The sequence below is a fragment of the Scyliorhinus canicula genome, chromosome 10, assembly GCF_902713615.1.
Source record: "Scyliorhinus canicula chromosome 10, sScyCan1.1, whole genome shotgun sequence".
NCBI classification, from domain to species: domain Eukaryota; kingdom Metazoa; phylum Chordata; class Chondrichthyes; order Carcharhiniformes; family Scyliorhinidae; genus Scyliorhinus; species Scyliorhinus canicula.
This window is the reverse complement of record NC_052155.1, coordinates 58,528,799-58,555,438: the sequence shown is the minus strand read 5'-3', so window position 1 is coordinate 58,555,438 and position 26,640 is coordinate 58,528,799. Positions and strand designations below refer to the sequence as shown.

At 43.9% G+C, this 26,640-nt stretch overlaps 1 protein-coding gene across 3 annotated transcripts in view; it reads right to left on the bottom strand.

Moving 5' to 3' along the window:
• rad54b (RAD54 homolog B) overlaps positions 1–26,640 on the bottom strand; it is a 213,489-nt gene that overhangs the window by 88,077 nt on the left and 98,772 nt on the right. For all 3 annotated transcript variants that reach the window (XM_038809014.1, XM_038809015.1, XM_038809016.1), the window contains exon 3: positions 3,830–4,099. In XM_038809014.1, the coding sequence (XP_038664942.1) occupies positions 3,830–4,099 (270 nt within the window). The remainder of the gene's footprint in view (positions 1–3,829; positions 4,100–26,640) is intronic.

Here is a 26,640-nt window from a genome sequence, read left to right as displayed (position 1 = left end):
AAAATCGCTTATTGTCACAAGTAGGCTGATCCCTGGAATGAAGAATGTGTCATATGAGGAGCGATTGAGGACTCGGGTCTGTATTCGTTGGAGTTTAGAAGGATGAGAGGGGACCTTATTGAAACTTACTAGATACTATGAGGCCTGGATAGAGTGGACGTGGAGAGGATGTTTCCACTTGTAGGAAAAACTAGAACCAGAGGACACCATCTCAGACTTAAGGGACTATCCTATAAAACAGAGATGAGGAAGAATTTCTTCAGCCAGAGAGATGGTGAATCTGTGGAACTCTTTGCCGCAGAAGGCTGTGGAGGCCAATTCACTGAGTGTCTTCAAGACAAAGATAGATAGGTTCATGATTAATAAGGGAATCAGGGGTTATGGGGAGAAGGCAGGAGAATGGGGATGAGAAAATATCAGCCATGATTGAATGGCGGAGCAGACTTGATGGGGCGAGTGGCCTAATTCTGCTCCTATGTCTTATGGTCTTATGGTTATGGGGGCAAGAGCAGGAAAATGGACATGAGGAATGTCAGATTAGTCTTGATTCTATCAAATGGATGAGCAGGCTCAAGGGGTCGAACGGCCTACTTCTGTTTCCATTTCTTACGGCCTTATGGGTGCAAAATGAATCAAATTTGCAACTTGCACAGAACGGGAGAATGCTAACAGGGACAATGAAAATATTTTCCTAATCTTTGACACTTGAATATTCAGACAGTTTTATCTTGGACCTAGTGGCACCTATGATGTGCTTTTGATAATATAGTTTTTTTTATTTGATCGCTAAGACTGAAGAGATTGGATAGTCTTAGATAGCCAGCTAAATTTGTTTTTAAGACGAGTAATAAAATTCATAACTACACCAAAATATTCCATACTATTAAAAATAATGAGTGAGCTTGTTAATTAATTGCATTTCTGGCAAGGTTGCAAATAGAAATGAATGACAGGAGCTCAATTTGTGATTCGTCAGTGGTCGTGGCAGGCAATAGGAGGGGGCTAAATTGAAATAGAGCTGGAGCTATTTCTTTGTCCAGAAAGGTAACTGCCTCCTTTCTGCTCCACTGGACATGCCAGTACTTGATCTTTGATTTGTATGGAGCGGCAAGGCTGAAGAAATGCAGCCAGTTCAGGCGCCTGTCACAAATCTCCTATTCATTTTCTCTGGAAATCGAAACTCAGCAGATGAACCAATGGCATCGCCTTTAATTCCACCAAACTAATCAACTAGCCCCAGGTAGCTCTTCGTACAAATCCTGTTCAGTCTGGGTCATTCTGACCTGACAGGAATGTAATCTACATAGGGCTCAAAGTATAAATAAGGTATCTGACCATACAACGTCACTTGAATGTCTCACCACAGGTTTTCAATAAGACAGCAGTTTATCTTGATACAATAAATACCGAAACACCATTTGATTGTCTGACGCTAGATTATAGTGCCAATAGAACTCCTGATGAAGAACCTATTCAGTTCCGTCAAAGCAAGTATTTTCTGATTCCTTTACCAGAATTTACAAATTAAAATAACCCATGACAGGGGGAACCACAAGATCCAGACGGTGGATTGCCCAATCTTTATTGATATTGAAATAGTAACTTTTTTTTTTAAACTTTCCTTTCTTGTTCCTTCTATCTCCAAACAATCCATCCTACAGGCTCTTCCTCCTTCCAGTATTCTTACTGTATTAAAAGTGGCAGTTTCTTATTCTCTCATTAAAATTGCAGCACTTATTACCTGTCCATTCTTCCATCTACAAGCGTTTCAAATTCAAAATCAGTGTCACATAATCAGTAAATTCTCATTTTGTTAGGTGTCTTTTGCCCTAAGGGCCTTGGCCTAATAGTTAATTCTTTAAAACAATTGAATGCAATTACTGACTGATTCAGGTTAATCCTAAACATTCTGCAGAAATATGGACTAATTTATAGCACAGTAAGAGGCCATTAGACCCATCGTCCTCGTGCTGGCTGCAAATGAGTTATCTAGCCTCATCCCACCTTCCAGCTGCTGCTCAATAGTGATGTAAGGTACAGCACCTCAAATGTACATTCAAGTATTTTTAAAATGAGAAGAGGGTTTCTGCTTCTAATACTTAACAGGCAGTGAATTCCAAACTCTAACCACCCTTTAATGAAAAATATACTCAATTTCCCTCTGATCCTCCTACTAATCACTTTAAATCCAAGGCCCCATCGATTAATAATCTTTTTGCTAACAGAAATAGGTCCTCCCTATTCATTCTATCCCCTCATAATTTTATTCAGTTCAATTAACTCTTCCATCAGCCTCCTGTGTTTCAAAGAAAACAATCCCAGCCTATCCAATCTTTATTCTTAGCCAAGATTTTCCATTCCTAGCAACATCTTCATAAAAGAAAATTACTGCGGGTGCTAGAATCTGAAACCAAAAGAGAAAATGCTTGAAAATCTCAGCAGGTCTAGCAGTATCTGTAGGGAGAGAAAAGAGCTCATGTTTCGAGTCCAGATGAACCTTTGTCAAAGCGTCTTCATACATTTCCTCTTTCACAGGGTCGGTGAAAACTCAATGGATTGGATTGGATTGGATTTTGTTTATCGTCACATGTACCAAGGTACAGTGAAAAGTATTTTTCTGCGAGCAGCTCAACAGATCATTAAGTACATGAAAAGAAAAGGAAATAAAAGAAAATACATAATAGGGCAACACAAGGTACACAATGGGCCAAATGGTCTCATTCTGCACTGGAGGAATTTCCTCTCTAGTGTGATAATACCCTTTCTGTAATGCATTGACCGGAACTGTACGCAGTACTCTCGATGCAGTCTATCTAACAATTTTATACAAAGCTCACATAACCTCCCTGCTCTTGCACTCTTATGTCTTGGCCAATAAAAGGGAAGTATCTAATGTCACCTCAACCATTTTATTGTTTCCAATATTCTTTACTGTGATATCATTTCGTTGGATTTTTCCAGTATTCTAATTTGGGGAAACATAAGACCATAAGGCATAGGAGCAGAATTAGGCCACTCGGCCCATCGAGTCTGCTCCGCCACTCAATCATGGCTGATATTTTTCTCACCCCATTCTCCTGCCTTCTCCCCATAACCCCTGATCTCCTTATTAATCAAGAACCTATCTATCTCTGTCTTAAAGACACTCAGTGATTTGGCCTCCACAGCCTTCTGCGGCAAAGAGTTCCACAGATTCACCATCCTCTGGCTGAAGAAATTCCTCCTCATCTCTATTTTAAAGGTTCGTCCCTTTAGTCTGAGATGGTGCCCTCTGCTTCCAGTTTTTCCTACAAATAGAAACATCCTCTCCACGTTCACTCTATCCAGGCCTCGCAGAATCTTGTAAGTTTCAATAATATCCTCCCTCATCCTTCCAAACTCCATCCAGTACAGACCCAGAGTCCTCAACCGCTCCTCATGTGACAAGTTCTTCATTCCAGGGATCATTCTGGTGAACCTCCTCTGGACTCTTTCCAAGGCCAGCACATCCTTCCTTAGATAACAGGCCCAAAACTGCTCACAATAGTCCAAATGGGGTCTGACCAGAGCCTTATACAGCCTCAGAAATACATCCCTGCTCTTGTATTCTAGTCCTCAAACATTGCGTTTGCCTTCGTAACTGCCGACTGAACCTGCACGTTAACCTTAAGAGAATCTTGAACAAGGACTCCCAAGTCCCTTTGTGCTTCTGATTTCCTAAGCATTTCCCCATGAAACAAAAATTATCTTAAGCCTGATTTTTTGAAAGTGTTTGTCAGTATGACATCCTAACACACATTGAATGAAAGACTTAAAAAATAAAGTTAAACAATAATGTAACTGTGCTTACCTTTTCCAATATCTTTGCCCTCTATATCCTTGAGAATCACAGATGACTTTCTGACTATTAAGATTGCATCGCCCTCCCATTTCTTGTGTTTCTTCTTTGATGCTTTACACCACAAGACACTGTAGTACTTAGAGAACGTGTTGGATACGTTTTGATCTTTCTGATCTTCTGGACCTGTCTGCTGCCGAGATACCAGCAGCAATGGTGTGCGATTTTGATTTGGTGTTACAAATAGTCGAGATGGCTGCAGCTGTTGCTGAGAAAAGGCACCTGCGGGAAAGCATAACATATCTAGGTTACAGTATGTATTTGAGATGAGCAAATATATTCAGATCAGGAATGTCACCTCAGGCTCAGGAGTACATAACAGTCATCGACTTTGGAAAGAAAAATGGCAAACTGAGAACTTCCATCCTTCCAGGAAGCATCACGCCCAGATACACATCAAATACATGTTTTTCCCAAAAAACATTTATAATGAAGGTTTCAATGTTGCTGTGAAGTAAAAATGAGGACAGTATCCAGGCAGGCCTGAGCCCTAGCAACCAGTCCCGCATCTGCTGCACACTCCGTCACAGTGGAAATAACAGCATAATTAATTGCCTTCCCGTGCCATCATCCAGGAAATGATGCATGATGACAGCAGTATTAAAAGGAAGATGTAAAAGTAAATTTTAAACAAAGTGGAAAGCGTTCTTCCCCAGTGACTCAGGAGGCAAATGTATACCATCATATGAGCTATAACAAAAATTTCCCATCACATCCTTCTGTTCCAAATTGGCTGACAAAGGAAGGGAAAAATCAAGACAGTTTTCCAACTCTTGATCATGGTCAAGAAACTTCTTTTGAAATGTGAATGTGTGTGGACTTTGGGAGAGGACAGGATCATGTTCAGTTATAAGGACTTCACCTCCCTTTCCCTGCTGAATAACCTAGAGATATCACCCATTTCAGTCGACACACAAGGAATGGTTGTTTGGCGGAGGTAATGGAGAGCTGCTGCCCACAGAAGAGCTGCACTCCAGTAAGGGATTGATGCTTGCAGGTGAGTAGAGAAAAAAAATTGTAAAAGAAAATATGAAAGGAAGGTCTGTAAATAGCAAAATGAAAACTGCAACCCCCCCCCCCCCCCCCCCCGATAATAGCCCAGTTTAGAAATAGTCCCACAACCAGAAAGGAGCAATCACATTGCTGGGAGTGTTCTATAGGCCCCCTAACAATCCGAGAGAAATAGAAGAGCAGATATGTAGGCAAATTTCAGAGAGGTGCAAAAGTAATGGGTAGTGACAGTAGTGGATTTCAACTTCCTGAACATTAAATGGGATAGCCATAGTGTGAAAAGTTTAGAGGGAGTATAATTCTTAAAATGCATCCAGGAGAACCTTTTAAGTCAGGACATGGAAGGTCCTACAAGAGAGGACCCTGGACTTAATTTTAGGTAACAAAGCCGGGCAAGTGGTTGAAGTATCAGTGGGGGAGCATTTTGCAGATAGCGATCATAACTCCATTCAAGATTCTTATGGAAAAGGACAAGGCCCAAGATCAAAGTTCTAAACTGGGGGAAGGCCGGTGTTAATAAAATCAGGTACGAGTTGGCCAGAGCTACTGGGAGCAGACACGCTTAGATAAATCTGTGACAGAACAGTGGGACGCATTCAAGAAGGAAATAGGGAGGAGCGTACAGGGCCAACATGTTCCAATCAAGAAACAGGGTGGGACTAACAAATCCAGTGAACTCTGGATATCGAGGGATATACAGCATTGGATAAAGAGAAAAAAAGTGAGGCTTATGGCACATATTGCAGGCACAAAACAGCAGTAGCCCTCGAGGCATATAGAATTTGTAAAAGGGAGCTTAAAAAAGAAATTAGGAGCAAACCAAAAGGGACATGAAAGGATACCTGCATGTAAAATAAAGGAAAATCCTAAATTGTTTCCAAGTACCTTAAGGGTAAAAGGATAACTAGGGAAAGAGTAGAGCCCATTAAGGACCAGAGTGGCAATTGTGTGTGAAGCTGGAGTACATAAGTAGGGTTCTAAATGAATACTCTTTGGTGATGTTCACTCGTGAGCAGGACGGTATGGGTGTAGAAATCAGGGACTGTGATTAAAATTAAAGAGATTAACACAGACAAAGAGGAGGTTCGGAGTGGTCTGACAGGTTTAAAAGTAGTCAAATCTCCAGGATCAAATTAAATCCCTCACTGCTGAGTGAGGCAAGGGAGGAAATAGACAGGAAAATTTGGCAAATTGGATCCAGAATTGGCTGAGTGGCAGGAAGCAGAGGGGCATTTTTCCAACTGGAAGCTCATGTCCAGTGGGGTCCCGCAGGGATCAGTGTTGGGGCCCTTGCTGATTGTGGTTTATATAAATGATTTAGTCATGAATATAGGAGGGTTGATCAGTAAATTTGCGGATGATACGAAAATTGGTGGGGTGGTATATAACGAGTAGGATAGGCTTAGATTACAGGAGGTTATAGACGGGTTGAACAATAGCAAATGGAATTCAAGCCAGCTAAGTGTGAGATGATGCACTCGGGCAGGACAAAAAAGGCAAAGGAATACATGATGAATGGCAGGCCCCTGGGAAGCACGGAGAATCAGAGGGATCTTGGTGCAGATGTACACCGGTGCCATAAGGTAGTAGAGCAGGTGGATACAGTGGCTAAGAAGGCGTATGAAAAATGAAAATCACTTATTGTCACGAGTAGACTTCCATGAAGTTACTGTGAAAAGCCCCTAGTCGCCACATTCCGGCGCCTGTTCAGGAAGGCTGCTACGGGAATCGAACCGTGCTGCTGGCCTACCTTGGTCTGCTTTCAAAGCCAGCGATTTGGCCCAGTGTGCTAAACAGCCCCTGTATGGTATACTTATCTTTATTAGCCAAGGCATAGACTTTAAGAGTAGGGAGGTTATGCTGGAACTGTGTAAAACATTAGTTAGGCCACAGCTACAGTATTGTGTGCAATTCTGATATCCAAATTGTCAGAGAGATGTAATTGCACTTGAAACAGTGCCAAGGAGATTACCAGGATGTTGCCTGGGTGGGAAGTTTCAGCTGTGAAGAGAGACTGGATAGACTGTGGTATTTTCCTTGGAGCAGAGGAGATCGAGGGGGTCATGATTGAGATGTATGGGCAGCACGGTGGCGCAGTGGGTTAGCCCTGATGCCTCACGGCACCGAGGTCTCAGGTTCGATCCCGGGTCTGGGTCACTGTCCGTGTGGAATTTACATATTCTCCCCGTGTTTGCGTGGATTTTGCCCCCACAACCCAAAGATGTGCAGGCAAGGTGGATTGGCCACACTAAATTGCCCCTTAAATTGGAAAAGAAAATGAATTGGGTACTCTAAATTTATGGGAAAAAAAAGATTGAGATGTATAAAATTATGAGGGGCATGAATAGAGTAGACAGGAAGAAACCTTTCCCCTTGGTGGAGGGATCAATGACCGGGGGCATATATTGATGGTAAGAGGCAGGATGTTTAGAGGGGATGTAATGGGTGGCACAGTAGCACAATGGATATCATGATAGCACAGTGGTTGGCACTGTTGCTTCACAGCACCAGGGGCCCAGGTTCGATTCCTGGCTTGGGTCACTGTCTGTACGGATTTTGAACATTCTCCCCGTATCTGCGTGGGCTTCCTCCGGGTGCTCAGGTTTCCTCCGACATGTCCCAAAAGATGTGCTGGTAGGTGAATTGGACATTCGGAATTCCCCCTCAGTGTACTCAAACAGGCGCCGGAGTGTGGAGACTAGGGGATTTTCATAGTAACTTCAGTGGACACGCCCACTGTCCCTGGCTCCTTCACGTGCAAGAAGTGTGTTCAGTTGCAGCTCTTGTTAGACCGCTTGACGGCTCTGGAGCTGCGGATGGACTCACTTTGGAGCATCCGCGATGCTGAGGAGGTCGTGGATAGCACGTTTAGCGAGTTGGTCACACCGCAGGTGAAGGTGAAGGTGAAGGTTACTGAGGGAGATAGAAAATGGGTGACCAAAAGAAAGAGCAAGAGTAGGAAGGCAGTGCAGGTGTCCCCTGCGGTCATCTCCCTGCAAAACAGATATACCGCTTTGGATACTGCTGAGGGAGATGGCTCACCAGGGGAAGGCAGCAGCAGCCAGGTTCATGGCACCGTGGCTGGCTCTGCTGCACAGCAGGACAGGAAGAAAAATGGCAGGGCTATAGTGATAGGGGACTCGATCGTAAGGGGAATAGACAGGCGGTTCTGTGGACACAATCGAGACTCCAGGATGGTATGTTGTCTCCCTGGTGCAGGGTCAAGGATGTCTCGGAGTGGCTGCAGGACATTCTGGGGGGGAGGGTGAACAGCCAGCTGTCGTGGTGCACATAGGCACCAACGATATAGGTAAAAAATGGGATGAGGTCCTACAAGCGGAATTCAGAGAGTTAGGAGTTAAACTAAAAAGTAGGACCTCAAAGGTAGTAATCTCAGGATTGCTACCAGTGCCACGAGCTAGTCAGAGTAGGAATGTCAGGATAGATAGGATGAATGCGTGGCTCGAGAGATGGTGCAAGAGGGAGGGATTCAAATTCCTGGGGCATTGGGACCGGTTCTGGGGGAGGTGGGACCAGTACAAACCGGACGGTCTGCACTTGGGCAGGACTGGAACCGATGTCCTAGTGTTTTCTAGAACTGTTGGGGAGGGTTTAAACTAATGTGGCAGGGGGATGGGAACCAATGCTGGAAGTTGGAAGGTAGTAAAACAGGGACAGAAACAAAAGGAAGTAAGGGGAAAAGTGCAAGGCAGAGAAGACATAGTCAGAAATCCATAAGGGCGACAGTACAAGGTACAGTGACTGAGGGGAGCACAGTGAATTGGCCCAGTAATAACAAAAGGAATAAAACTGGAGATGTTAAGATTCAAAACAGAGGTAAAAAAACCAACATAAGTGTACTTTACCTGAATGCTCGTAGTATTCGGAATAAAGTAAATGAGTTGGTGGCACAAATCATCGTAAATGACTATGATTTAGTGGCCATTACTGAAACATGGTTAAAGGATGGTCACGACTGGGAGTTAAATATCCGAGGGTATCAAACTATTCAGAAGTACAGAGTGGATGGTAAGGGAGGTGGTGTTGCTCTGTTATTTAAGGATGACATCCGGGCAATAGTAAGGGATGACATCGGTGCTATGGAGGATAAGGTTGAATCCATTTGGATGGAAATCAGGAATAGTAAGGCGAAAAAGTCACTGATAGGAGTAGTCTATAGGCCACCAAATAGTAACGAGATGGTGGGGCAGGCAATAAACAAAGAAATAACTGATGCATGTAGAAATGGTACAGCAGTTATCATGGGGGATTTTAATCTACATGTCGATTGGTTTAACCAGGTCGGTCAAGGCAACCGTGAGGAGGAGTTTATAGAATAGCGATAGTTTCCTAGAACAGTATGTAATGGAACCTACGAGGGAACAAGCGGTCCTAGATCTTGTCCTGTGTAATGAGACAGGATTGATTCATGATCTCATAGTTAGGGATCCTCTCGGAAGGAGCGATCACAATATGGTGGAATTTAAAATACAGATGGAGGGTGAGAAAGTAAAATCAAATACTAGTGTTTTGTGCAAAGGAGATTACAAGGGGATGAGAGAAGAACTAGCTAAGGTAGACTGGGAGCTAAGACTTTATGGTGGAACAGTTGAGGAACAGTGGAGAACCTTCCAAGCGATTTTGCACAGTGCTCAGCAAAGGTTTATACCAACAAAAAGGAAGGACGGAAGAAAGAGGGAAAATCGACCGTGGATATCTAAGGAAATAAGGGAGAGTATCAAATTGAAGGAAAAAGCATATAAAGTGGCAAAGATTGCTGGGAGATTAGAGGACTGGGAAATCTTTAGGGGGCAACAGAAAGCTACTAAAAAAGCTATAAAGAAGAGTAAGATAGAGTATGAGAGTAAACTTGCTCAGAATATAAAGACAGACAGTAAAAGTTTTTACAAATATAAGACAAAAAAGAGTGGCTAAGGTAAATATTGGTCCTTTAGAGGATGAGAAGGGAGTTTTAATAATGGGAAATGAGGAAATGGCTGTGGAACTGAACAGGTTTTTTGGGTCGGTCTTCACAGTGGAAGACACAAATAACATGCCAGCGACTGATAGAAATGAGGCTATGACAGGTGAGGACCTTGAGAGGATTGTTATCACTAAGGAGGGAGTGATGGGCAAGCTAATGGGGCTAAAGGTAGACAAGTCTCCTGGCCCTGATGGAATGCATCCCAGAGTGCTAAAAGAGATGGCTAGGGAAATTGCAGATGCACTAGTGATAATTTACCAAAATTCACTAGACTCTGGGGTGGTCCCGGTGGATTGGAAATTAGCAAACGTGACGCCACTGTTTAAAAAAGGAGGTAGGCAGAAAGCAGGAAATTATAGGCCAGTGAGTTTAACTTCGGTAATAGGGAAGATGCTGGAATCTATCATCAAGGAAGAAATTGCGAGGCATCTGGATAGAAATTGTCCCATTGGGCAGACGCAGCATGGGTTCGTTAAAGGCAGGTCATGCCTAACTAATTTAGTGGAATTTTTTGAGGACATTACTAGTGCAGTAGATAACGGGGAGCCAATGGATGTGGTATATCTGGATTTCCAGAAAGCCTTTGACAAGGTGCCACACAAAAGGTTGCTGCATAAGATAAAGATGCATGGCATTAAGGGTAAAGTAGTAGCATGGATAGAGGATTGGTTAATTAATAGAAAGCAAAGAGTTGGGATAAATGGGTGTTTCTCTGATTGGCAATCAGTAGCTAGTGGTGTCCCTCAGGGATCCATGTTGGGCCCACAATTGTTCACAATTTACATTGATGATTTGGAGTTGGGGACCAAGGGCAATGTGTCCAAGTTTGCAGATGACACTAAGATGAGTGGTAAAGCGAAAAGTGCAGAGGATACTGGAAGTCTGCAGAGGGATTTGGATATGTTAAGTGAATGGGCTCGGGTCTGGCAGATGGAATACAATGTTGACAAATGTGAGGTTATCCATTTTGGTAGGAATAACAGCAAACGGGATTATTATTTAAACGATAAAATATTAAAGCATGCAGCTGTTCAGAGAGACTTGGGTGTGCTAGTGCATGAGTCACAGAAGGTTGGTTTACAAGTGCAACAGGTGATTAAGAAGGCAAATGGAATTTTGTCCTTCATTGCTAGAGGGATGGAGTTTAAGATTAGGGAGGTTATGTTGCAATTGTATAAGGTGTTAGTGCAGCCACACCTGGAGTATTGTGTTCAGTTTTGGTCTCCTTACTTGAGAAAGGACGTACTGGCGCTGGAGGGTGTGCAGAGGAGATTCACTAGGTTAATCCCAGAGCTGAAGGGGTTGGATTATGAGGAGAGGTTGAGTAGACTGGGACTGTACTCGTTGGAATTTAGAAGGATGAGGGGGGATCTTATAGAAACATTTAAAATTATGAAGGGAATAGATAGGATAGATGCGGGCAGGTTGTTTCCACTGACGGGTGACAGCAGAACTAGGGGGCATAGCCTCAAAATAAGGGGAAGTAGATTTAGGACTGAGTTTAGGAGGAACCTCTTCACCCAAAGGGTTGTGAATCAATGGAATTCCTTGCCCAGTGAAGCAGTTGAGGCTCCTTCTTTACATGTTTTTAAGGTAAAGATAGATAGTTTTTTGAAGAATAAAGGGATTAAGGGTTATGGTGTTCGGGCCGGAAAGTGGAGCTGAGTCCACAAAAGATCAGCCATGATCTAATTGAATGGCGGAGCAGGCTCGAGGGGCCAGATGGCCTACTCCTGCTCCTAGTTCTTATGTTCTTATTGCAGTGTTAATATAAGCCTACTAGTGACACTCATAAAAATTATGAAGGAAAATCCTTTTCACCCAGAGGATGGTGAAAGTCTGGATCTCATTGCCTGAAAGGATGATGGAGGCAGAGACCCTCGTACCATTTAAGAAGCCAATGTTTACAAGGCTATGGGCCAATTACTGGAATATGGGAATTGAATACGTAGGTAGTTGTTTTTATCTTACTGGCGCAGATGTGATGGCCAATGAGCCTTTTTTGTGCTGTGGACCTCTTTGACTCGTATTTGTAATGAATAGAAATCCAACAAAATAGATTTGTAAAAATTATGCTTTTGCATTTATCATGGGCGGGATTCTCCGAGCCCACGACGGGTCGGAGAATCGCCGGGGGGGACACGCGAATCCTGCCACACTGCTCCGGGCCGCCGATTCTCCGGCGACCGGAGGATCGGCGGCAATCGTGCCGGCGTGGTCGGGGGCCGTTGATGGCAGCCCCCGCGGTGATTCTCCACGCTCGACGGACCAAGTGCCTGCCGAGTACTGCTGACATTGTTCGTGTATGGTCCAACCCGGCGGGAACTCAGTGTTCTGGCAGCGGGGGACGTCCTGGTGGGGTGGCGGGAGGTGCCGACTCCGGGGAGGGCCTCCACCGTGGCCAGGCCCGCGATTGGGGGCAACCGATCGGCGGGCGGGCGCACTCATTCCGGGAGGGGGCCTATGTTCATCCACGCCGGACCCCTATAGGGCTCCGCTATGTTGCCCAGGGACTGGCCCGGAGCCAGGCGTGGCGCGCATGTGCAAACACGCGCCGGCTGTGTAGGGCCGGCTTTCGGCACCGGAACAGCGCACAGCACTCCGGCACTATTCTAGCCCCCAGGGAAGGGGAGAATGACTGGGCCTGGAAGCCTGTAGCCGCCGGCGTCGCTCGCGCCGGTTTTGATGCCGGCGTCAACACTTGGCCGGGATTTCAGAGAAACCCGGCTCATATGTCTGTATTCTCCCAAATTCACCTGTGAAAGCTCAAATGCCTAAATGCTGCACCATCAACTTTTCACTCAGCATTATGCTGAAGATCTGTACATGTGTGCTGTATATAACATTATATGAGGTATGAAATACTACAATCGCATTGAAATCTTTGGACAATGAAAGTCGTTGGAAATAGCAAACTGAAATCCTGTGTTTCATTGAACCAACATACTTGGGGGATTTGGTGTTCTCTGACACCTCATGCACCTGACTGGAAGATGGGACCAGAATCAACACAGCTTCACATGACTGAACGGGAGCATTCTTTTGTGCAAACTAATTGTTCTGTATCACTCTTCACAGACAATCAAAAAGTCATTTACTTTATTGCTGGTCTCCCACTCACCAAATCTCTTTCGCTTTTGTGTTTGTTACACACACTTTGTTGCTTCCTTTTTTTTGTGGTGCCTCTCAAATACTTTCTCTCTTCATCACCACATCTCCAACTTTGTACAGTATCACTCTTTGCTTACTACCAATGGCAATCAGAATTCCACTAAGATTCTTGAGACACACCAGCACTGATCCAGCTCCTTGTTGGATTGTTGACTCACTCATCAGCACAGAGCCTAACAGAATCTGGCGAGTGTCTCGATCCACAAATTTTAGAAAATGTAAACCCCAGCACATAGAACATACAGTGCAGAAGGAGGCCATTCGGCCCATCGAGTCTGCACCGACCCACTTAACCCTCACTTCCACCCTACCCCATAACCCACTAACCCCTCCTAACCTTTTTGGACACTAAGGGCAATTCAGCATGTCCAATCCACCTAACCTGCACGTCTTTGGACTGTGGGAGGAAACCGGAGCACCCGGAGGAAACCCACGCAGACACGGGGAGAACGCGCAGACTCCGCATAGACAGTGCCCCAGCAGAGAATCGAACCTGGGACCCTGGCGCTGTGAAGCCACAGTGCTAACCACTATGCTACCGTGCTGCCCACATAATTTGGGGAGAGCAAGAAATGCATGACAGGGAGCAAAAAGGAGAGAATGAAAAGAGTGTAAGTATGGGAGGATGGAAATGGTAGCGGTGTGGGGGGTTATTGGGGTGAGACAGGTGTGGGGAGGCAAGAGATAAAAAGGAAGGTTGTGCTTAGATTGAAAAATGTGTGAGGGGAATGGGAAAAGTAGATTGACGACGAGGGCTGGCTGCTTCGGAACGTGAATATTTGCAGATTAACATATCAGGAAGTATTCAAATTCAATTACTCTATGGCTAAACCATGAGAGGGAGATGTTTGCAGGAGGCCATTCATATCCCAAGATAAATGTGTGAATAATACCTATGAACATACAGAAAGGACATGAAAATATTAGACACGTATAGTCTATCCAACTTGAACAAGAATAAAACTGGGCTACCTCTTCAAGGGGGTAAAAAGGGGAAATAAATTCTTTGCATTAAGGAAAAGCATTTCAGAATTCACCTCCAACTCTTTAAGGAAATCAAGCAAACTTGGTTGAAGCTCTGTTGCAGTGTCATCCCACCCACTGTGGGCTTGGCACTTAAATTTCAAAGCACAAATTTAACAGAATGTAACTCCACTATTTAAAAAAGGGAGGTAGAGAGCAAACTGGGAATTATAGACCAGTAAGCCTTATGTCGGTCATGGGGAATATTCTACAATCCATTATCAAAGATTTAATAACTGAGCATTTAGAAAACAGTGGCAAGATCGGACAGAGTCTGCACGGATTTATGAAGGGAAATTCTTCGAGGATGTAACTCGTAGAGTTACGAGAGGGAGCCAGTGGATGTTGTATATTTGGACTTTCAGAAGATGTTTGACAAAATCCTGCATAAGAAATTACTGTGTGGGATTAGGGGTAGTATATTAAGGTGGATAGAAAACTGGTTGACCGACAAGAAACAAAGAGTAGCAATTAATGGGTCTTTTTCAAATTGTCAGGCAGTGACCAGTGGGGTACCACAGGGATCAGTGCTGGAACCCCAGCTATTCACAATATATATATTAATGATTTAGATGAGGGAACAAAATGTAATATCTCCAAATTTGCAGATGACATGGAGGGTGTGCTGTGAGGAGGATGCCTAGATCCTTCAGTGTGATTTGGACAGAGCGGCACGGTAGAACAGTATTTAGCACTGTTGCTTCACAGCGCCAGGGACCCAGATTTGATTCCTGGTTTGCATCATTGTCTGTGCGGAATCTGCACATTCTCCCCGTGTCTGAGTAGGTTTCCTCCGGGTGCTTTGGTTTCCTCCCACAAGTCCTGAAAGACGTGCTGTTAGGTGAATTGGACATTCTGAATTCTCTTTCAGCGTACCCGAACAGGCGACTTGGGGATTTTCACAGAAACTTCATTACAGTGTTAATGTAAGCCGACTTGTGACACTAATAAAGATTATTATTAAATTGAGTGGCAGATGCAGTACAATTTGGAGAAATGTGAGGTTATTCTCTTTGGTAGCAAAAATGAGAAGGCAGACTATTATCTGAATGGCCATAAATTAGGAGAGGGGAATGTGCAATGAGACATGGGTGTCCTCGTACACCAGTCACTGAAGGTAAGCCTGCAGGTACAGCAGGCGGTAAAGAAGGCAAATGGTATGATGTTCTTGATTTCAGCACCGGAGCAGGGATGTCTTGCTGCAATTATACAGGGCCTTGGTGAGGCCACGCCTGGAATAGTATGTGCAGTTTTGGTCTACTCATCTGAGGATGGATGCTCTTGCTGAAGAGGGAGTACAGCGAAGCTTTACCAAACTGATTCCTGGGATGATGAGACTGACATATGAGGATCGGGTAGGATTGTATTTGCTGGAGTTCAGAAGAATGAGGGGGGATCTCATAGAAACCTATAAAATTTTAACAGTTTAAGACAGGGAAGATGCAGGAAGGATATTCCTGATGGTTGGTGTGTCCAGAACCAGGGATCACAATCTGAGGATATGAAGCACACCATTTAGGAAAGAGATGAGGAGAAATTTCTTCACCCAGAGTGGTCGGCCTGTGGAATTTGTTACCACAGGAAGTAGTTGAGGCCAAAACATTGTTTTCAAGAAGCAGTTAGATATAGCACTTAGGGCAAAGGGGATCAAAGGATATGGGGGGGGGGGGGGGGGGGGGAATGGAATTAGGCTATTGAGTTGGATGATCATAATGAATGGTGGAGCAGGCTCATATGGCCAAATGACCACCTCCTGCTCCTATTTTCTAAATTTCTAACGCACTGCCTATGGATTGCACCTGCAAGACCTCCAAACCTCCAGCCAATACTATCTCAAAATCCTGTCCAAGTCTGAATGAATCAGATCATTTGTCATCTTAAAAATCTCAATCATCTCCCATCTAAACCTGCATTTACCCATTGTGAAGAACCGTAAATCTCGAGTCGATTTTATTACTAAAATCTCTTAAGGTTAAATATCATCCTGTTTTACAACAGCAGCAACCTACATTTACACAGCCCCCTTAACATGATAAAATGTTTCAAGGAGCTTGACAGAAGTATCATAAAACCAAGTATGACACTAAGCCACATTAGGAAATGTTTGGCCCAAAAGTTTGGTCAAGGATGTAGGTGTTATGGAGTATCCAAAAGAAAGTAAATAAGGCACAGAAACTCAGAGGTATAGAAAGGGAATTCCAGACTTGGAGCACTGAAAGAATGGACACTAATGCTGGGACAATTATAATTGGAAAAGTATAAAAGAGACCAGAATTAGAAAAGCTCTTTTAATTTGTCTAATCCAATGATCAATTTACAAAAGTGTTGATTATACTATGTACCATAATTTCAAAAAAGATACATGAGATACAGATATGAGAGGGCCACAAAGTGATCTTGGGGGCTATCAAAAAGTACCTGGTACTTTGAAGAATGCCATTGAAATTTAGAGGAGAAATGCCCTGTAAAATGCTGAAATGCACTTTTACCTTTTACCTTGCAAATTACCCACCAAATAGAGTTCAGTTGTTAGTTAAATCCTTGGAAAAGGTTTTTAATCTCAGCAAATTCAAACACTGCAAGTTCCTCGTAATCAAGCCATAAAGCCTCTAAAGTTAATTATAGCAGGAAGGTTTGAGCGATACATGGGTGAGCAATGATCTAATCAGGGCAGCCATTATCTCGCAGGATGTCTTTGATGCAGCCCCATTTCAGCATCAAGCTTGCAATGTTCCCTGGTGTTGTCTTAAAAACAATTTGGAAAATTGAAACCACTGAGATAACACCTAATGGAACACAAAGGTGTCACATTTCCCCCATTTGTGTGGGAAAACTTTTGAGAAATGCATGTGTGGATAGGCAGTTGGTCATAAACCACAGACATAAAGTCTGCCCCACTTCAAGGGAAGTCATGCTTCAGTGGCACAGTCAGTTTATCAAGTTTGACATACATAAGCTTGGGGGATGGGGCAAGACCCTCTATTGCATACATTTCCCTCAGTGGTTAATTGAAATCAGTGAGATCTTCCTTTAAAATCAAGATACAAAATAATTGGTTTTATATCCCTCCAGTATTTGCAGCAAAAATATATTTCCCCAGCCCTTCCAGCTGGTAGGATGTTATGGTCCCACTGAAGCCAACCCCTGCCATGGGTTCTCCGAAGGCAGCATGGGCGAGGAATGTAAATCGCAATCATCATCTTCAACAGGACCAGAAGATCCCGCCAGCAGTCGATAGCAAGCCACCTCTGCCGTCGGGAAAACCACCGTAGGCGGGATGGACAATTGGGTGCGATTTAACGGGGGGAGTCCCGTTTTGGGTGCACTAAGCAGGGTATTACACCCCCCCCCCCCCCCCACACTCTAACCTACCTGCCAGGGGAGCTCGAGCTCCCTCCCCTCACTTCATAAGGGCAGGGCATCCCGGGGCCCCAACCTGGCACCTGGGCAACTTGGCATTGCCAGCCTGGCACCCTGCCAGTGCCATCTGGGCACCCGGCAGTGCCAGGGTGGGCATTTCCAGGGGCCAGTGCCAAGGTGCCTGGGTGGCGAAAATGCCAGGGTATCACCCTACTCAGATCGCGACCACCTGGGGGCCTTCGATACCTGGGAGACCCCCCGCAGGTGCTATTATGCCTGTCCACGTTTGTGTGGATCAGTACTGAATGGAGCAATGGCGAGGTCTATCAGATATGATTGTTTGATCCCGGGCCTTGGGAGACTCCGGTGCAGACTCACTTAAATACGTAAATCTGGATCCTGCCCAGTGAGGACGAGATCCAGTTTGCAACGTCTCTCAAGGTTTCGTTAGATCTCGAGAGGTGTCCCGAACATTGCAAATCCCGCGAGAGGCCGTTTGTGAGATTTAACCGCCTCGTCACTCCCCAGTCAGGCGCAGCGAGGCCATTTGATCGCACCCTTTCTGTCCTTCAAGAGTGTTTACATCTCCACCATAAATTTGTGATTTTCACTTTGAAGGTTCAGGGCCTTGGAACGGCAGAAAATGGGGTCCGTTTGAACTCAGCGCTAATTTCAATTGGCCCTCTCGAGTTTGATTTTCTGGACTGTGAGGTTCATGCCCCACCCCCTTTCCATACTGGCAAACAAAGGGGATCTAGAAAAAAAATACTTCCACATCCCACCCGCTATTTTGGCCCAATTCCACACAGATTTACCCCTATGTCTCCTACCTTCACGCCTGTTCCCTATCCAAATCCATAGGTTGCCTCTAACCCTATACATTAATTTTGCTTTTGTGCCTCCAAAGCCACGGTCTCAGCATTCTATTCCTCACTCCTGGTAAATGCACTCACTTTCCTACAGCTCCTTAAGTCGAATCTTGCTTCGTCTTCCCTCATTATGTCAAACCTCTGAGTTGCATGCCAATAGGACCTCCTTTTGTGTTGGCCCTTGCTCCCTTGGAAAATAGGAGACAGGTTTAGATAAAGGATCTGGATCGGCACAGGCTGGGAGGGCCGAAGGGCCTGTTCCTGTGCTGTAATTTTCTTTGTTCTTTGTTCTTTTTTGTCCCACCCTCACTTCAATGACACCTCTTTGGCCTTTCTACTTTTCACTCCCACACCACTTGAGGGCTGGTTTAGCTCAGTGGGCTAGACAGCTGATTTGTGATGCAGAACAAGGCCAGCAGCACGGGTTCAATTCCTGTACCAGCTGAGAATTCTGAATTCCCACTCCGCGTAACCGAACAGACGCCGGAATGTGGCGACTAGGGCCTTTCCGCAGTAACATCATTGTAGTGTTAATGTAAGCCTACTTGTGACAATAACGGCTATTTATATAATTTTTAAAAACTTGACCTGTCTGTTACCCCTACCTCTGCCTAGATTTTTTTATGTTTTAAAACTTAAACTGTCCTGCTCTGTGCATAAGCTTATATTCTCTATGACAAACATGTAGCCGTATGACGCAGCTGTCTGTTAGTTTGTCATTTAATGAACTTTGAGCAGGATTTTGTTAAAATCATGTTTTGCAGCGGAGTTTGAGACCACAAGAGAATTACACTTGAGAAAGGCCATTCAGAATGGATACAAATCACAATTTACAATTAATGTTGCATGGACAAACACGTAATAAATATGGCTAGATGTAGTCAAGATAATTGTGCTGTTGAATATTAATGGTAAAGCTTTTTAACAAAATGAGTACCAAAATTACACAGGTGATTCAGTGCACACGTGTCAGAGAATCGCGCAGGAATGAATATCAACAGTCTGCAAAGGTTAAGTAAATTTCAGAGCAATTCGTCCTTGATGTGCCTGGGTAGCAAGTTCAAATAAAATCCAATTCCCAGAAATCAATTATTCATTCAAAGTGGTGACCACTCGTGACATATCTCAGGCTACAAATCCTCAGGCTAAGCTCTTACTGGTTTGAAAATCCTTGGCAAAATTGACATCAGCAAATGGACATACTTCAAGGGACTCCCCACCAAGAATTTTTCCACTTCATTGTAACAGAGATCAATTTCAGAAACATTTGGAATACATCAAGAGTAAACACATATTTCCTTAAACATGAACTATGCAGACTTCTAACTTGGCTATCACAATCAGAACTCTGCTGGTCAGGCAGTGTACATTCTTGAATGTCAACCTTAATTTCTCTCATATTCTGTCCAGAGAGTATAAGCATATTCTACTCAACCTCCTCATAGGGCAAAACTCTTATTCCAGGAATCAATCCACTGAATTTTCACTGCAGCCGATGTAAGGCAAGAATAGAATCATAGAATCTCTACAGTGCAGGAGGCCATTCAGCCCATCGGATCTGCACCGACCCACTGACGACCGCAAACTACCTCGGCCCACTCCCCCACCCCATCCTTGTAACTCCACCTAACCTGCATATCTTTGGACTGTGGGAGGAAACCGGAGCACCCGGAGGAAACCCACACAGACATTGGTGACGTTTTTTCTCCCTGAGATGCACGGAAATAGTTGGACTTGGGATCTACCATGAATCAGAAAGCTCAGATCAGAAGTTTATTTTGGGAAATGGACTTTAAACCCATTTCCTTTCTCTGCGTTATGCATTTAATGTTTTAACATATTACTAAACAAATGAAAAACATTTATCAACATCCTTTAAATATTTTTCTGTGACACAGTTCATTGTGTTGGTAGGAGAAAAATAAGTAATTTTATCTTTTTAGTTCAAAGCATGGTAACTTTAGACTTTAACAACATTTTAAGAACTTTTCCAAGAGGTTCAATTTACCTTAAAAATACAGGGTGACAGATTTTGATCTTTTTATATTTGACAATTAATCTGAGACACTATGAATCCCTTTCAGGTTTTACAACTATTTAAACACGCACACTTAAATGTTTTGTTAGGAATGTGTCAGGATGAATTAGCCAATCTATAGCAATGTTAAACAATATGAGGACAAATTGCATAGCCCCCCTCCCTAAATCAGGCACAGGGATTGTGATGCACAATGAATTTGTGATTGAATCGATTGATGTAAATCGAAGCAGCGCACCATTTCTTGCTTCCTGCTCATCATGATGATTTCTGCCAGTGCTAACCATGCTGTTCATTAGCTGCAAGCATCACATCAGCAAGAGACCCAAAGGTGAACCTTCCTGGCAGAACTTCAAGCCAATCTGCACTGCTAAAAGGTAATCTAAAGCTCTTAAAAGGTGAGGTGCATTTTGGCTGGAGTGTAAGGAGTCATTTGGAAAACAAATGAAAATGAAAATCGCTTATTGTCACGAGTAGGCTTCAATGAAGTTACTGTGAAAAGCCCCTAGTCGCCACATTCCGCCGCCTGTCCGGGGAGGCTGGTACGGGAATCGAACCGTGCTGCTGGCCTGCTTGGTCTGCTTTAAAAGCCAGCGATTTAGCCTGGTGAGCTAAACCAGCCCCTGTTCTGGGAAACAGAGAGTAAGAGCACAACATGGAAGAGGGAAGCTCCAAGGTTTTCTAAAGATTTGGTGGAGGTGGTGAAAGGAGGGATGACTTGCATCTCAAAGCAGGACCTTCCAAACACACTGTAAAAAGTAAATGAGAAAAATAATAATATTTATTGTCACAGGTAGGCTTACATTAACACTGCAATGATGTTGCTGTGAAAAGCCCCTAGTCACCACCTTCTGTCGACTGTTCAGGTACAATGAGGGAGAATTCAGAATGTCCAAATTACCTAACAGCACGTCTATCAGGACTTGTGGGAGGAAACCAGAGCACCCGGAGGAAACCCACGCAGACACAGTGGGAATGTGCAGACTCTGCACAGACAGTGACCCAAGCTGGGAATCAAACCTGGGACCCACGCGCTGTGAAGCAACAGTGCTAACAGGGCTACCGTGCCGCATGTGTTCTCCATGCCAGCTTGCCTGTGGCAATTCTCTCGGAATACAGAGCTTCAGTGGGCAGCAAGCTGCAGGATGCAGGTTTCATCCAGAATTTCTGTTCTGCACTTTTGTGGTCTATTCTGTCATATTTCATGTGGCAGCATCGTTCACATTATATGCATGATGTGCACTTTCCCACAAGTTGAGCATTGGTGTCATCAGCCATGCCATCAACTTGTAGCTGGTCGCCCAGTAGGCACCCTTTGGTTTGCTGTAGAGGCCAACATGCAGCTGGAACAGCAGACTGTCACTGAATGAGAGCATCATGACTGTTGCCAGGACACCAGGCATTGACCTGTATAATTTTCTGCCTATGGATGCACAACGGCTGAATGTTGATGGGCTGGAATCCCTTCTGGATATGATATATTGCAGAGTTGACATGCTGTGTCTGCAAAGTGATGCATGTGCAATAATGAAAGTCTGCAATGTTGGGAAGCCTGATATCCCAGCAAAGCCACGTGCACTCACTATCTGCTGGTCTCTGACAAGAGAACAAAATCTAGTTAGCTCTCCTTGAATAAAGAGCCTCAGTGACACCCCAACACTATCGCAATTGTGTACAGCCGTCTGTGAGATGTACCGCTCCCTTTTCTAGCATCTTTCTCTGCCCCGTGTGGTCTCTTCTCATCTATCCAGTCATGCTGTACACAAGTCTATTTGTGCACGGGCCTGGGGGCAAAGGGTCTGTGCAGAAGCCTTCAAGTTAGCAAAGAGTCCAAGTCACTTGTAGATCTTTGCAAGTTGAAAGTACTGTTACCATCAGATGAAGAAGGGTCAGATGACTCCCCTCTTTTCCCACTCATTTGACTGCAGCATGTTGTTTTTCTAAAGACAAGATATGCTTGTCAGTTCAGTGAGTGTTTAATGGTTTATGTGTTGTGATTATAAAAGCCATAGTTTCTCTTCAGATGCTTGAAAAGACAATAGATTTCATTGTACTTAAATAATAAAAATGCCAACTCTCTCTCTCTCTCACCCACACGCTTAGATTACAGAATGGGAGGGTAGATTAGGCAATTTAAATCAAAGGGGTACAGTATACGGGTCTTGAAGGCTGTTGACTTGGATGGCATCAGGCTGAATTCAGTGGTCCTTCGGAGTCCACGTCGAGGCAATTTAAAGATATAGATGGACGATTACTCTGTTCTTCTAAAGATAGCAGGTGAGGGGTTGAATTCTTTTTAAAATCTCCACCTGCGGCATATGGACAGTCAAAATCAGCAGACAGGGTACAAAACTTGCAAATTAGATGGACAAGGAGAGGGGTAATCTACTCAGAGCCTTGCTCCTTCAGCATTTCTCGTCGTTGTTTGTAGCGAAAACAGGTGCTTAAACAGGCAAAGGGTTGGCTTGTCACATGACCCTCTCTTCCCAGCTTCCCAGTGACCCAAATATGGTCATTTATAGTGTATTCTAGTTGTAATTGGATTAGATTATGGCTGGGATTAGATTATGGCTAGGAATTCCTTTCTCAGACAGGATTCCGTTATGATTATGTCTAATGGTTTTACTCAACCCAGTTGAGTACCCAGGGAATTGTGTGGAAGCTTTGCTAATGGGATAGTTGGCCTACATTCCTCATCCTTCAAGGCAACTGTTCCTGGGGAGGCTTTGCGGACACATTGTCTCCACTTAATGGTACTTAATGATAATTAAATTAGGGGTTTACAGCCAGTAGGTTCGTCAACTCATAAAGCACGGTTTCGCAACACCGTGGAAAGTATGATAAACTATATGATAAAAGTATGAGAACCTTTACAACAGCCAAAAAAACATTTAACCTTTGTGTAATTGATGATTCCTTTACATTGCAGAGGTGGACTGACTATCTTGCTGCTTAACATGTTTTTAGCTGTATGGGCTTACGAGAGAGTCCTGCTGGAGCGTTGGGCTCCAAAATGCATAGCTGCTATCAAATCAGAACTGTACACTAATTGTCTACATGTTCTAACTGTTTTGTATACTTCTGGTGGATTTTAGTTCACATGCACAAACATCTTCACCAAAATGGCGGCTGGCTCGATTTAGGGCAGAAGTGTGCAAGCTCGTGCTTCGGACATCATTTTGGCCTGAGTAAAACTCGTAGCAGCCAAATAACAGGCCAAGCAAAATTACATGCCACATGTGCTTGGGTTAAATTTGTGCACATTTAAGATAATTCATAGAACATAGAACATAGAACAGTACAGCACAGAACAGGCCCTTCGGCCCTCAATGTTGTGCCGAGCCATGATCACCCTACTCAAACCCACGAATCCACCCTATACCCGTAACCCAACCACCCCCGCCTTAACCTTACTTTTATTAGGACACTACGGACAATTTAGCATGGCCAATCCACCTAACCCGCACATCTTTGGACTGTGGGAGGAAACCGGAGCACCCGGAGGAAACCCACGCACACAGGGGGAGGACGTGCAGACTCCACACAGACAGTGACCCAGCCGGGAATCGAACCTGGGACCCTGGAGCTGTGAAGCATTTATGCTAACCACCATGCTACCCTGCTGCCCCTAGAGAAGTTAAAACGATGGTTCTATAAACAAAGGCAAATATGGTTTTCAGGGCGAAAAGCAAACTAGTTGCAAATTAAGACAAACAACTGACAGCAAAAAAGATAGGCATTGAAGATCAAAATGAACTTGCACCACATGGGGCGAGATTGTAATTCAAATAGAAAGGAAGATAATTTGTCAAAAATGCTTGGTTGCTTGGTCAACATCTGTTGAAAACAACCTATTCAGCAGGGAAGATTCAAAATATGCTCTTCATATACAATACTAAAATATAATACTAAAATACAACTATTATACCAGCCTTCCTAAAATCTTTTGTGTTGCAAATGTTGAAATGCCACAGACAAAGAGTCTTTAGATAGAAATTCCTTCCCCGAGGTGTTCATTACTTACACTCCTAAGCTGCAGAGCAAGACATGTATAGATGTTTTATGCCAGAACTACCAATTCATAGGCCCTCTGAAGACTACCTGTACCATTACAAGTTTTACCAACAATGACTATTGATGCAAAGAATAATTGTTATTTTCATTTCAGTAAAAGGTTGTGTTACATCTTACACAATCATAAAATAAAATTCACCTCAATATTCATTACTCATTCCTTGAGTTTAAAATAAACCAATATGGATCCTGCTTCAGAATAAATTAAATGTCACTTCTGTTGGCTCAAGTCGGCTCAGAAACACTTTGGAGATTAACTAAGATCTTTCAAATAAACGTGTTCAATGTTGTACTTAGAAGTACAATATTCCAAGGGCTGTTTTCTTTGGCACAGAGGACTTCCATTTCCTTTCAAATAACATTCCCATTCCAGATCTGATCTCCTGAAGATACTGACTCTTTCTAGGATGTGGCAAAATGCAGATGCCTCACTTGAATAATTATTTGCTATGAAAAGGTCCAGATAGTTAATGTTGATAGATGATTGCATTATGGGGAGACAAATCAGTTTATTTTGATCATATCCTGATCCATATTAACATATTTCTGCTATCCACCAGAATCACTGGAATGGTGACCAACTTTCCACACAGCCAGCATGGTCCATATTGGACATTCAACTACCGATCGTCACCCACTCAAAGAGAAAGCAGTGGAATCTATAAAAGGAAGGAATACAGCAAGCTTTTTGAACAAAATGTTATACTGATAACATCCGGAAATATCCCTATAGAGCTGGCATACAGTCACCTGCAGAACTACCAACAAAACAGCACAAGAACCATCTCAAGGAGATACAGCCTGTGTATATACCTTGCCTGGAGGTGAAGTCTGCTTCCTTATTCAAGCAACACTAGTCTTCTGGTGGCCCAGTTTTGTCAGACCATCTGACTGAATCACTGGATTGAGCTCACTCGGCCAGATAGGAAGATACAACAAAGAATCAGGATGTTACTCGCTTAAATCAAAAATGTTGGAGAGTCCTACGCCATCTTTGTCAAGGGCAGCATGGTGGTACAGTAGGCAGCACTGTTGACTCACAGCACCAGGGACCCGAGTTCAATTCAATGCTTGGGTGACTGTCTGTGCAGAGTTTGCACTTTCTCCTCGTGTTGTGGGTTTCCTCCCACAGAAGTGCTGGTTACGTGGATTGGCCATGCTAAAATGCCTCTTAGTGTCCAGGGATGTGCAGGTTAGGTGCGGTTATGGGGTTGCGGAGATAGGGCAGGGGAGTGGGCCTAGGTAGTGTGTTCTTTCAGAGGGTTGGTACAGCTTCAATGGGCCAAATGACCTTCTTCTGCACTGTAAGAATTCTATGATTCTCTGTCTCAGAGCAGCCCAGTAACTATTAACGCCTAGCTGCCTATCTGTAAATGCCAATCAGATAATGAGCCATCTCCTTCACAATGGAAAATCACTGCTGGGGAAAAAGTGAAGAAGTGGGGATCCTTTGGCAGTGCAATTTCAGATCTGAACCCTTCACCACCCTGGAGCTGGACAAAAGAACCACAAACCTTCGAGCTGGGCACTGTTGCTGGTCATGAAAATATCTTCCCCAAGTTCCTAAAATACGGGTCTTCTCCAGGTTGGCTCAATTCTTTAACAAAGATCAAATGCGAGGGAAGAATGCGAGAATACTAGTGCATGTCTAAAGTTATCAGCCTCTCAAAACTAGATAAAGACCCAAAATTATCAAACTGCCAGCCAATATCCTTGCCATCAGTGTAATTCACGGTGTTAGAAAGAACATCTAATCCTACAGCGGAGCAAGCCAAAAAGGTGGCGAACATCCCGAGTGCGAACAAAGCAGGCTTTCAACAAGAAAGGAGCACGTGATCAGGTCCTTGCATTAATTACTTTCATTGAAAATGGCTTTCAAAGGAATCCTAAAATGGGGCCAATTTTATTTGACATCACTGCAGCATACCATAGTCTGGTACAGTGGCTGGTACAGTGGCCGACTCGTCAAAATGATCAAGAGTTCTCCATCCCTGGGTGACTGACATCATAGAACTGGGCAGACAAGAGACAGACATCTGCTATGGCACACAGACATTAACTTCAGTAGTAGGGAAGATGCTGGAATCTATCATCAAGGAAGAAATAGCGAGGCATCTGGATAGAAATTGTCCCATTGGGCAGATGCAGCATGGGTTCATAAAGGGTAGGTCGTGCCTAACTAATTTAAGCGGAATTTTTTGAGGACATTACCAGTGCAGTAGATAACGGGGAG